We start from the raw sequence: 13,733 nt of genomic DNA, 5'->3' as shown, positions 1-13,733 counted from the left end.
ATGTCAAGATGACCGTCAGAGCTGACTGTGCTGTTTCTGCATGGAGCCCCCTCCCTCCGCCTATAAAAGCTCTTGCCCCTTGATTGTCAGTCGGGGGAGTTGGCCTTTGCACAGGAGTCTGCCTTCAACCCCCGTTGCCAGCATCTGAAATAAAGCAAACTTTCCTTTCCACCAGCCTGGCCTCTTTAATGGCTTCTGAGCTGCAAATAGCCGGACTCCACTTTCAGTTACAAGATGACTGGTAGAAAACTACCAAAATACGACAAGGTGCAAAAAAAGGTTCTCCCCCAAAGAATATGCTTCTGGGATCAGGCGTAGAAATAGAAGGATGCTTTATTCAAGAAATGTAATAATTCCTTGAATACTGAAGTTCAGTGGTAAATGATATCAACACACAGCCACAGGAAAAGACATGGCCATTTCTGTGTGATTCATGCTGCGTTAAAATCATCCTCCAAGAGGAAGAGCACAGGATAGTATTTTATCACTATGCCACTGATGAATCACCACAAATATAAATTCAGATAGAAGCCAAAGAACCTCAGATGCTATAGCAGAAAGGAAATAGAGTTAATTTTTCAGGTTTTAAGAGGGAAGTGGTTACCTTAAGCTATATATTGCATTACTTTAAAATTTAAACCAAATTGCTAGTTTCTATTGCAGGGCCATGTCCAGGCATGGATGACAATTTGGCTTAAAGCCTCAGATGGGACTGACTTTATGAGACTGTGGAAGATTTGACACAATAGTGCTCACACAGATAAAATAAAAAATTACCTCCCCTACTGCCCTGAAGATGCCAGAAGTTCCGCAACTGATCGTAAATTTTTGTCGTTGGTCAATAAAGGTGAGTTTTGTTCAATGAAAAACCTCCTCAGAGAAATAACTTTTTCAGTGTAAACTTCCTCAAAATAGCTCTTCCACTATTTTCCAGGAAAAATAACAAAGAAAGTAAAAATCTGCAATGGCTCCCCCGTGTCACAATCCCAACCTCGGAAGACACCCAATGGTCAGGCTCCAGCCCGACACTGCAGTTCCTTTCACACTGTGATTCTCCATGTCTCTGATTTACTCACTCTGTTTTCCTTACATAGAATACTCTCATTTAATGCCATTACCCAAATCCTCCTGGGAAATCATATTTACCCCTGACGACAACTCTTCACAAAGCTCTGCAGACTTCCTTCCTTGGAAGCAATCTCTTCCTCTCTTATTAAAATGAAACGGTAGTTGGAAGCACAATACATAGCACATAATAGGTTCCCGGAAATGTTTAAATACACTCTAGGATATCTTTGATATTACTTTACAACTGACTACATCTATTGGAGCACATTTCACTTTCTGGCTTGAGATCCTTCTTATGTTTTTACTAGGGGATAAGTTGAGTTCTTCCTTATGTGCTCAACTCTGCTGTAAGTGAAAGTTAGTACGTTGGTTCATGTGCGGCCGATGCATAGCTCCATCACATGGAGAATGCTGTCTGAATTATAAACAACAACAAAATAGGCACACAATCTACTTAGTCTTCACTGTGAATGGATGTATGCAATATTTGTGGAAAACTTCCGGGGGTGTAGCAGATGAGGGGAGTATAAACATGAGGATATAAGAATCAAAGTGGAGATAATATCTGTAATGCAAGCAAATACAAAGAGATGTATAAACATGAGGATATAAGAATAAAAGTGGAGGGACTTCCCTGGCGGTCCAGTGGTTAAGACTCTGCGCTTCCAATGCAGGGGGCGCGGGTTCGACCCCTGGTCAGGGATCTAAGATCTCACGTGCTGTGCAGCGTGGCCAAAAAATAAAATTTAAATAAATAAATAAATAAAAATAAAATCTCAATTAAAAAAAAGAATCAAAGTGGAGATAATATCTGTAATGCAAACAAATGCAGAGAGATGTGACGCTGCAGATGGGGAAAGCAGACGCTAGGATGCCTGGCCTTGGGTTGTGCCCATAGAAAAAAAAATAAAGCTATCTATCTGAAAGATAGTCAACAGAGTGGTTTTCTTTTTTCCTTTTTTGTCTCAAAAATTTATAACAGAACCTCAGTGTCTGATCGTACATGAGAAAAAATGATTTAAAAACCATAGGAAATTCTGGACAACATGCAACAGACATCGTTTAAAAGGCCTAGTTAAGATCCAGGAATATAATGGAAACTCCAGGACCAAAAACTAACGGGCAGCTTGAGTCAAGAAAAGGCACATTCCCTAGGGGATTTATGAGCTCTACTAGACTTTGGTTTTTAATGTCACGTCACACAAGGGGCAAAGTCACGGACCCTTGAAAGGTGGAGATTGCTAAGCAGGATATTTACTGGGTGTCACTGGAGGCTGACCAGAAAAAAATTCCATGGCAAAAGGAGATGAAAAGGGAGCATGTGTGACTTGACTTGGGCACACACATGTGGAATCGTATGATGACACAGCTGGCACCACAGAACCGTGGGGAATGGATAGACCAGTCAATAAATGGTACTGTGACCATGGGTTAGACAAACAGAAATAAGATTGTTCCCTATCTTTTTTTTTTTTTTTTTAATACATTTATTTATTTATTTATTTAATTTTTAGCACCTTTAATTATTATTTATTTATTTATTTTTTGGGCTGTGTTGGGTCTTCGTTTCTGTGCGAGGGCTTCCTTTAGCTGTGGCAAGCGGGGCCACTCTTCATCGCGGTGCGCAGGCCTCTCACTATCGTGGCCTCTTTTGTTGTGGAGCACAGGCTCCAGACGCGCAGGCTCAGCAGTTGTGGCTCACGGGCCTAGTTGCTCCGTGGCATGTGGGATCTTCCCAGACCAGGGCTCGAACCCGTGTCCTCTGCATTAGCAGGCGGATTATCAACCACTGCGCCACCAGGGAAGCCCCTGTTCCCTATCTTATTACAGCAGCCACAAAAATCAATTCAGGTTAAACGAAGAGCTAAATGTTTAAAAGCCAAACAAAGCCTGACAAGACCAAATATTGCTGAGTTGAAGCTGAGAACATTCTCATATATTACAGATGCCAGATAAACTGGTAAAAGTACTTTGGAATGCAAGTTGATCACTATCTATTAAAGTTGACGATATCTTTATTCTAAGACCCAGCAATTCCAGTCTTAGCTGCACACCCTAACAGTATTTTCACATGTGCAGAATTTCACAAGTGCAGAGTTCAGATGTGTGCGGGTTAACATGCAATGTTCAGAGCAGTGCTATTTGGAGTCACAAAATATTAGAAACACAGCTCTCAAACCTGCATGCATTAGCTTTCTATTTCTGTGTAACAAACCACAAGTGTAATGGCTTAAAACAGCACTCACTGATTATCTCACAGTTTCTGTAGGCCAGAGGTGTGGGCGGGGTGTAATTGGGTTCCCTGCTCAGGGTCTCAGATGCTGAAATCAGGGTGTAGGTTGGGCTGCGGTCTCATCTGGAACTTGGGGTCTCCTACCCTCATTCAGGTTGTTATCAGAATTCTCTTCCTGTGGTTGTAGGCCTGAGGGTCCTGGTTTCCTGCTCACAGCCCCCAGAAGCCACCCTCAGGTCCTAGCCACATGGCCCTTCACAACATGGCAGCTTACTTGCCCAAGGCCAACTGGAGACCCTCTCTTGTTCTGAATCATTCTCTTCAGAAAGGGCCCAGTTCCTCTGATTAGGTCAGGCCCACCCAAGATAACCTCCTTTTTGATTCACTCCAGTTCCATCATTAGCAACCTATTCGCAGGAGTGAAATCCCATCATATTCACAAGTCCTGCCCAAACCCAAAGGGAAAAGATTATGTAGAGGGTCAGATGTCCTGGAAACCCATTTTAGAATTCACCTACCACACGGGAGAACGGCAAAATTAATTGTGCAGTGTTTCTCTGAATAGTGCTCTCTCTCTGTATATATAGATATAATATGGTGCAATGTATAGTTGTATATTATACCCCAAGGGAAACAAATAAAATATAGCTACAAGTACTCATATTGGTAAATCTCACAAACAGTGTTGAGCAAAAAACGCAATTAGCAGAAGAAACAGTGCAGTATGAGACCACATGAGGCGGGTTTAAATTACGCAAAAAGATATGTGATTCTCAGCTGATGCCTATATATGCACTCAAGGCATAAAGGGATGTACTAAGGACAAACATCAAGTTCAGAAAAGTGGTTCTCTATGGGAAAGGGAGGAGAGGGATGAGGGGCATGTGCTCAAGGACTTCAGATCCATTGCTAATCTGCTTTTTGAACTGCATATGGCCACGGAAGAATGCATTTTACTATTCTTTATATACCTTTGCATGCCTGAAATATATCATGAAAAATTAAAAATACATGGAAGACCAAACAATAAAAAACAAAAATTAATAAAGATTTCGGCAACATAAATTGAACTAATTATCCTTTTGAAGATAAGGTAAACCCTGAATTGATTAAAAATGTAGTCAGACTAAACTCTCTTCATCTGGTAAATGCTGAAAAAAATTAAGGGGCAAGTTGTTTCTTCAAATTTCTCAGTAATTCTTTCAATGCAACTGAAAGCATGATAAGCCATTCTGGTTGTGAGAGGAAACAGGGAAGTTAATTTGTAATTAAGTGTTTTATAGTATTGACTGCTTATATTGTTTAACTGCTTTGGACATGGCTTTATAAATGAAAATTCAATACAGCAAGTAATTAGCATTTAGAGAATGCAAATTAAGAAAACATATCAAATAAACAGTATTAAAATTCAAGTACCCTGTATTATGGAGGGTAGTGTGTTCTTTATGAATAAAAACTATCTCCATTTGTAGGAATGCAAAACAAATGAGGTCTGCTTATTGTTATTTTAGTAGGAAATTAAAAGGAATAAAGATATTGAGCTATTTAAAGATCTACAGGGGATGTTTATTGCAAGTATTTTAGCAACATAGAAGAAAGTTTCTTCATATACTAAGTAGAGGGATAAACAGAACAAAAACAGTGGTGAAATTGCGCACGTGAGCTTTTGTCGGGCAACCAGGAGAAAACGCCAACTGTTTTTGTCTTTGTTACAGAGAGATGTGGCTCTTGCCTATAGCAACCTGTTTCATGACCTGTATGGGCTTTTCCTTCATGAAAAGCTAATCTAATTGTTCTCCTTATAATACAACCTATTAGTCCCAACAAAACAGGAACGGCGGGATACTGCCTCACAGCAGGACTTGATCTTGTTATTTCTACTTAGCAGTGTGTCTGTTTTGTCCAAATTAGAAGAGAAAGTTACTGGCTTGAGATGACAAAGTTGTTTTATTAAATTGTGTCAATATGTCATTCTTTTTTTTCCCACTGAAAACATTCAGGCTCCTTTGCTCCCTCTCACGGGGTTTATGCTGAGGCTCCTCTGGCTGTTTCCTCTCTGTCTCTGCGTCCTGAAGCTGCAGATCCCATGACACAGTGTTAATAAGTGTTCTGAGAGGTGTCAGGAGAGAAGAGCACAGCGCTGCCAACTTCAAGCTACTTGCCGTCTTGTAAAGAATGAGACCTTGCATACGTGTCGATGGTGTGTGACAGAAGTAACCATAAAGATGGGAAGCAGGAACCCACTATGTGCCAGGCCCTATGCTGGCTGCTTGGCAGGTCCTATTTGGGCATCTTGGAAAGGAGCTGGGACCCAGATGCTTCCGGGAGAGAAATTAAACACCAGCCCTCCTCCTACTCCGTGTCTATCTACACAGCCTGTTTGCACAGGGCATATGGGAGCTTCAGAGGCAGAAATGAGCGAGAGAAATCTCGTCCAGGTTTTGGGTCTGACCATTGTAGTGGCTTCTGTGGTTGTCTCCCCAGTATCCATTTCTTCCCCTATGATGAATCCAAGCCAATCACCTTGACTCTAGCCATCTTGCCAGCGATTCATTTAGTAGTGACCAAGTGACCCAATCCTGCCGGATGAGAGATGAAAGCTGGTTTGCTGGGGGCCAGGGGGAGGGAGAAGGCACTGGGAAAGGTGTCCTTGATTCTAAGAAGGAGATCTGGGCAGAGATGACCCTCCTTCTTCTAGATTTTATCACGAAGCCTGAAAATGTTGCATCCATTTTGTTAACACATGAAGACAACACATGGACAATGAAACTGCTTTGCTTTGCTAGGGTTGCTGGTACCCAAAACTGGGTGGCTTCAAACAGTGGGAATGTATTATCTCACAGTTCTGGAGGCTAGCAATCAGAAATCAAGGTGTCGACAGGACCACAATCCCTCTGAAGGATTCTCCTTGCCTCTTCTGCTTTGGGTGCTTGCTGACAATCCTTGGAGGTCCTTGGCTTGTAGATGTCATGACAATCACATGGCCGTCCTCCCCATGTGTGTCACATTGTCTTCTCTCTGTGTACGTCTGTCTCGGTGTCAAAATCTCCCCTTTTTATAGAATATCAGTCATATTGGATTAGGGTTCACCCTAATGACCTCATTTTAACTTGATTATCTCTATTTCCAAATAAGGTCACATTTTGGGAGTACTGAGGGTTAGGATTTCAACACATCTTTTGGGGGCACATAAGTTAACCCATGACAACAACTGAGAGAATTTCAGTGAAAGACCCAGAGTCCTGGCTTCCTGAAGTCTACCTAATCCCTTGAATTTTGTGAGATAAATTTACTAATTGTTTAAGTTAGTTGGAGTCAATTTTCTGCTACTTGCAGCCAAAGCATTCAGACAGAATTATGCAGACATTGCTGATGGGATGAGGGTAAGGGCAGTGATGGAGGCTGACAGGGGTCTCGGAGCTGTAGACAACAGCAGAAGAAGGCATCTGTCCTGTTGAGCCTGATACAGTGTGGAAGGATCGGAGAGGTTTGTTTTGGTCCAGGACGATTATTCATTCTTCATCCAAACACCTATTCACCAGTTACCCTGTGGCAAGGATTGTGCTAAACATGGAGGATTTAAATGAGCAAGATAGACGCCGTTAGGACTTCCCTGGTGGTCCAGTGGTTAAGACTCCAAGCTTCCACTGCAGGGGGTACAGATTCGATCCCTGGTCTGGGAACTAAGATCCCACATGCTGCGTGGCTAAAAAATTAAAAAAAAAAAAAAAAAGGTAGACACCATCTCTGCCTTTGAAAGGTGTGTTGGGGGAAATCCTGAAATATGAGCCCAAAGAGGTAAATGGGGCCAGAGAGGAAAAGATACTGAAAACCCTATTAAAATGTTTGTTATCTTGAGGGAAAGGAGAATCTTGAAGCAGTTTAAATAGGAGAGTGTCATGAGACAATTTACATCGAAGAAGGATCAGTTTTACTGCCAATGGAGCACAGGCTGCAGTGTGGTCGCTGGAGAACCGGTGGATTAATCCTAATCCCTTTAGTATCCTTCCACCTTTGAGTATCTCCAGAAGCACCCGGGGTCTTCCAGTGTGGGTGCAGCCGCACCAGAGGGTCACCGCACTGAGCGTTTACTTACTGTGCCCGGGTCGCTGTTGTCTCCTTTGCCCCTCTGCCCCTCCAGGGTTCTCTTCTTGGGATTTGGAAGGGAAACCAGCTTCCCAGGTCCATGTCAGCTCCTCTTAGAGGGGTCTCACAGCAGGTTGCTGGAGCCCAGGATACAATCAGGTCCAATCAAACCAGTGTTGGGTTTTACATCTAGTCCTATTTCCCTAGAGAGCCTATACCCCCCCGGATGGCTGTGTCAAGGTCAGGTTCCAGAACCAGCCAGAGGAATGATCTCCCGGGCACAGATGCTGGGTCCCCTTCGCCAAGAACGCTCCTCTCTTCATGACCGGTCCTCTCTTGAGCCTCTCACGCCTTCCCGCAGTTACTTCCTGCATCCCATGGCCCTGTGTGTGATGGGGGTTGCTAGCCTCCAAGACGGAGTGGATCCAAGTAAAGATAATAGAAACAATTGCTGATTTTAAAAGTTCCGATTTTGCATTGGGATGGATCACGTGGTTTTTCTTACAGAAAATCTGTTCTCCTAATGTGCTGTGCTTTGGCTAATAGTATAATTAACCAACCTACCTCAACACCCAGCCACTGAGTAATGAGGGAGATGTCCCATGAGAATGGAAGGGGGCAAGACCCGCAAAAATCTAGCATCGTCTGCCCTGTGTTTATAATCATCTTTCCTGATCATTTCATATCAGGCAAGTGCCACCAACGGATGATGCTTTATTTGGCTGGGAATGATAATGATGGCTTTTTGTAATTGTAATCTTTTTAACATTTCTTGCAAGATTTGATTATGTTTCAGGAATTTAACTCTTAATTGCGTTCATATGCAAGGAGAAATCTAGTCACTTCCCGTGTCAATGCTGTCAGCTGCTGTATAACTGATTAGGGGCCCCATAGTCGCTGGCTGCTTTCATTAAGGTGGTCACAGTAATCAGGCGGAAAAGCACAATTGAGTAATTGGAGATCTGAAAATGCAATGCTACTTGATTACAATTATGGTTGGAAAATTAGAGCAAATCCCAAGGGGCTAAGGCAGGACTGGATCTAAAGCAGCCTTGTCTTTAATACAGAGTAGCCTCTGTAATACAGAGTAGCCTCTGTATTATGCCAATTTCAAATATATTATATAGGATATCACTTTTTTTAATGCTTTCTAAACCCAGAGTTGGGTTGTTTTTGTATATCATTCAACACACACAATGCTATGAGGAAAATACCATTTTTGCCTGTATTTTAGGTGTGAAAAAATAAAAGCTTAAAGAATAATTCATTTGGTGTCATATAACTAAAAAGTGATGGAGCAGGAAGTACAGACTCTTATCCACGATGCTTTCATATGCAGGCCCACAGCCCTTATTCACAGCTTCAGTATTCAAAACATTTTGAAAATACCCAAAGGTGTTTTGTCTGGTTTTGTTGGTAGTTCATTTAGTGGCAAAAGTCTGATCTGACCTAAGTCTTATTTATTGTCTTTATTTACCCTTCTTTGTCTGAAGGTTGATGTTTTGCTAGAGAAATATTAATGTGTTGGTTACAGGGTGCTGATTCAGACAGCTGTGGAGGGTGATATCACCCTTACAATATCTAGAATATTCTGCACTCCAAAAATCATCTGGCTCAAAGAGGTTTTGGGTAAAGGATATAAAGTTGGTGGGGTGAAATGAGAGGAAAGGGCAAAAAATGAAGATAAGGTATGAAATTCAGATAGGTCTGTGTAATAAATAAAGGGTTGTTACCATCTAGTACCCCTTCCCCACCCCGGGCCTGGAACAGTGGCTGACCCTTAGAGGGAGCTGAATTAAACTGGCCTGAGGGCTGGACGGTCATGATAATGAGGATGGCAGTCTGCTGTTTGTGTTTACCCAGTGAGGGGGCAGTGAAGGGGCAGCCTAAGAGAAGGTGGCCTTGATGACAGCACTGTCATCTTTGCTTACATTTCTCTATCCCTGGAGGAAGAGCTGGTCCCACTGTAGAGGAGTCTGGCTCCAGGCCAATCCTAAGTGACCCGACCACGGCCAGGGACCAGGCTTTGCCCGGCAGGCTCACGGGGAGGGGAGGGAAGCTGCCCTCCCCACACAGTCTTGGGGCACAGCTGTGCACTGCAGTGTCTGCAGGGAGTTTCAGGCAAGGACTCGGCCCCCAGGCTGCCCCGCTCCTGTGCACAGCGGCATTCCCGGCCCGCGTGCCTCTGCTCGGAGGTCTCCCCACGCGGGGGCCTCAGCTGAGGCACTTTTCTCCATCCTGACTCAGTACATTTTCACTTCTAGCCCTTCCTCTAGTCATACCCCTACCCCCTCCCTGCTTCCTAAAAGGGCAGGAGCTTTGTTCAAGGCTCCTGGGCAAAGATCCCTCCCTCGTCACCATGCCAGGGCTGGCCCACCTGCCCCTCACCCAGTGCTGCCCAGTGGGCAGAACGGGACCTGGGCAGCGGTGCCGGTTCCTGCCTGTTGCCTGCACTGCGGCTGAAAGTGAACCAAGGCTCGCTGTGACTTTCGGCTCGGCTTGCTGTCCTACAAGACCACCTCGACACCTGCCCTGTGCCAGTGCCCTGCAGGCTGCCTTCGGGAACCTTCTGCCAGCGTCCTCTTTAGCTCACACATCTTTATTGCCCTCTCCTTGCGCTCTCTCACTGGCGTTTAATCGTGATCACGCTTTCACCAACTTAAAAGTTCCTTGGCTTTATGTCCTCCTCTTGTCAGCGACTGTCCTTTCTCATTTAAGTTCTGGAACAAGACACAGCTCAGTTCAACCTTCAGCACATGCTGTCCCCATGACCCAGAACACTGTTCTCTGTGCACTTCATCTGGCTCCATCCAGCTGTTCCTCACTAACTTCCTCTTCCAGGGAGTCCTCCTGGATTCTTCCATTCCTGGTTATGGACCTCACCTCTGGGTTCCCAGAGCACCTTGTGTTTGCCTTTATCAAAGCCCGTCATGTTTTATGTCTACTTACTGGTTACCCACCCTCAACTGAGAATACTTGAAGACTAGGGACTTAATTGTTTATGTCTCAGGATGGCCAACACAGCCTGGCTCTTGATAGGCACTCAACAAATGCTTGGCAATGAGTAACACATTTAGTACAAGATTAAGAAAAGTAATAACCCAGAGTACATTAGTCTATCTGTTAAGATTAAAAAAAATAACCCAGGCTATATTAGTCTATCTGTTATGTTACAGACACGTTTGCCCTCAAAGCTTATTTTTTTAAAAAATATATGTTGTTCTTACCCCAAGGCTATAAAAATAGCTACATATATTCTTTGCCTTGGTCATTATATTTTTTCATATTTCTAAATCCACATGGAGTTAAATTTCAGGATCTTTCTGACTAGGTGCTGTATCTTCTACACAAGTTCTTTATGGATTGATTGGTTTTTAACTTTCTTTTTAGCCTAAGTGAATTCTAACAAGAATACAGAGTTATGAACTAGATGATCTTTTAAAGACACTTCAAATCTGAAGAGTTGATGAAATTTATATATTGAAAATCAAAATTTCCTTCTAGATCATGCCTGACATAAAAATATATATGAACTGTAAAACAGATTTAAAATGTTAACTCTCACAAACACATAAAAGCAAACTTTAAACATTTTTAAATTAATAATTTTAAAGTTCTGCTATATTTTCATTTATAGGTACTAAGAACCCTATCTTCCATCTTTACTGGTTTCTGCATCTCATTCTATTAGATTATTTCCAGAATTTTAGAATTGACACGTAATCTGACAATGCTGAAAATGTGCTCAAACACCTGTATTCTGCAGAAAAGACCACTGTGAATATTAAAACTGAATTACTCCAAGTCATAAAAAAAGGCAATATTTTAAAACCACTGTTAAAGTGAAATTACTTAGATATTAATTCAGAATAACTGAATTAAACTGACTGCATTTTTTGTTCTTACCCTTGGAAACGTTGTAAATCTATCCAGCTCTTCAACAAAGCAGAACATCTGCAAACTAATTGCTGACATAACAATCAAGAGGCTGGCAGTAAATACAACCAAACTTCCGAGCTTTTTTCCAGGACCAAATATCTTGTACACGAAGTCTTCTAATGCAGGTGAAATTTTAATAAGCCGAACTACCCGAAGAACCTATTGTGGGAGAGAAAAACACACACACTCAATTGTTTATTTATACTGAATCTAAAATAAGTTCACACTAAAATCTCATTTTTCATAGCACTCTATAAAATCACATTTAGCGATAAAACAATTTAATAACTAAGCTATCAGTAGCTCAGTGACTGCCATATAGCAAGAACTCAATAAATCCCACAGGACTGAAGGAAGGAAAATGGCGACAACTCAGTGTTTTAATATATGATGTGATAATTCAAAGTGGCATTAATTAACACATATTGTTGAAATAAAATTGACATTTGTTCTAATGTTCGAATATCAAAGAAAACATTAGTTCACTATCAGGCATATTCATTGTCTCATAAAACAAACTTTCCTAGGGATTACTGTACATTCAAAAGGAAATTTAAAAAATCCATCTAATCAAGGAGTCTTTACTCATGGCTGAGACTGCTACTCTAAGATCCAGTCTATCCTTCCTTTAATTAATAGAACTTGCTGAATTTTAGCCTAGCAAGGCTACAGACTGCATTTTCCAGCCCCACTTGTATCTAGTTGTGGCCCGACTAGGTTCAGACCTATGGAATGTGAAAAGAAGTGATTTTTGCACTTTAAATTAAATAAATTTGCCCTGGACACTCTTTTTATACCTTCCTCTGGCTGGGAAATTAAAACAACTGTAACTGTCCCTTTGGAACAAAAATAGAAGCCTCGTATAGAAGATGATAGATTCGGTCCAACCCAACAGGCCTGCTTTCTGGATGGCCCTGGGGAGCAGAGCCACCTACTTGCCCTGAACTCCCACCAACTGGAGAGAAACACACTTCTATCTTAAGCAAGCCCTGTATTTTTCAGAACTTTGTTATACGTGCTCAGCTGGTTATCTAAACACACACACGTTTAAATGTTTTGCATATATATATATATATATATGCAAAAACTCCCACCCATAACTAATTAATTTTCTTATTCACTTAACAAATATTATTATGTGCCAAACACTGTGTTGGACAAATAAGATTCAATGGCTATTACTGTTACAAAGGGAGTATAATACAAAGGCACAGCTCTTAAGGGCGTACCTATTAAAAATATAAAGTAGAATATAATTAAAAGTTGAAGCAAAAAGTATGGAAAAGTAGCATTTTTCAACAAGTCTAAGATGCCATCGATTTTTTTATATACCACTGAGAAATTGAAAAATGCCACCAATTAAAGTATAACACACCACTGATTATAAAACAGATCCCAGTTTAGAGATATTAAAATAGGAAAATTGTGGTCTTGGTATAAATGAAAGACGATAAGTAGAATGGTAGTCCAAGATGGTTCGATATCAATAAGAGCTTAAGGTGTCTGTAAAGGCTTCTCAGGAGAAGAAAGAATACAGTAAGGAAGAGGAAATGCTTTAAAAACCTAGATTTAAATTTTTACACAGAATAACATGCGTTTGGATTTTTCCAGCAACCCTAGCTTCCTAATCCTCCTGATTTTCCTTTGGCAAATCATTCCCACTCTGCTTTTAGTCTATGAGGTCCAGAAGGGACTCCCTGACCCCCATGATCCAGGCCTGGCCAGGGTATTCACAATGACCTCAGTCATCAGAACTTTTGTGGGACCTGTGAGAGGTGTCCTATTTTTTAGCCCCAACTGGAATTACTGTAAGAGCCACATAAGCCCTGAGCTTCTGGGAGCAATCTTAGCCACTAAATGGACAAAGTGAGCTTAAAAATGATACCAACAGAGAAGAAAGGTGAGTGGAGAAATGGACGGGGTCCCAATAATACCATGTTAGCCTCTGAATTTGGCCATCCCTGAAGCCACATTTACCCGCTACCCCCAGACTCTGAATTAACAGGAACTACTAATAGTGAACTGTATTCTTATTGTCTGCAGAACACAAATATCAATAGTATGGGTTGTAGCTGCACGTCTAATAAACTAATGGACAAATGTTTAAAGAAGTTGAGAAAATGTAGATTTCCTTCATGCTCATTTAAAATACTTAACACAATACTTAAAGAAGAAAATTTATGTGAGAAATTATATTGTTCAAATTAAACATTATACCACAGGCATGGTTAAGCTACTAGTTTTTCCCCGCTATAATTCTTAACATACATTTCCAAATCAGAACATATTACACTTGGGTCATCTTCCCAAATAACAAGCAAACAGCTTTATCATAAGAACTATTAAAATAGTAACATCCAGAATAATAATATGAAAAGATTCTACACTTTTATTTATTCTTAGACAT

The 13,733-nt window shown here is 41.5% G+C and overlaps 1 protein-coding gene across 1 annotated transcript in view; it reads right to left on the bottom strand.

Moving 5' to 3' along the window:
- NALCN (sodium leak channel, non-selective) overlaps nt 1–13,733 on the bottom strand; it is a 272,041-nt gene that overhangs the window by 136,200 nt on the left and 122,108 nt on the right. Inside the window, 1 exon segment of the mRNA XM_061170618.1 lies at nt 11,294–11,485. Within this exon segment, the coding sequence (XP_061026601.1) occupies nt 11,294–11,485 (192 nt within the window).

This window comes from Eubalaena glacialis, chromosome 16, assembly GCF_028564815.1.
Source record: "Eubalaena glacialis isolate mEubGla1 chromosome 16, mEubGla1.1.hap2.+ XY, whole genome shotgun sequence".
NCBI classification, from domain to species: Eukaryota; Metazoa; Chordata; class Mammalia; order Artiodactyla; family Balaenidae; genus Eubalaena; species Eubalaena glacialis.
This window is presented reverse-complemented; position numbering and strand designations above follow the sequence as displayed.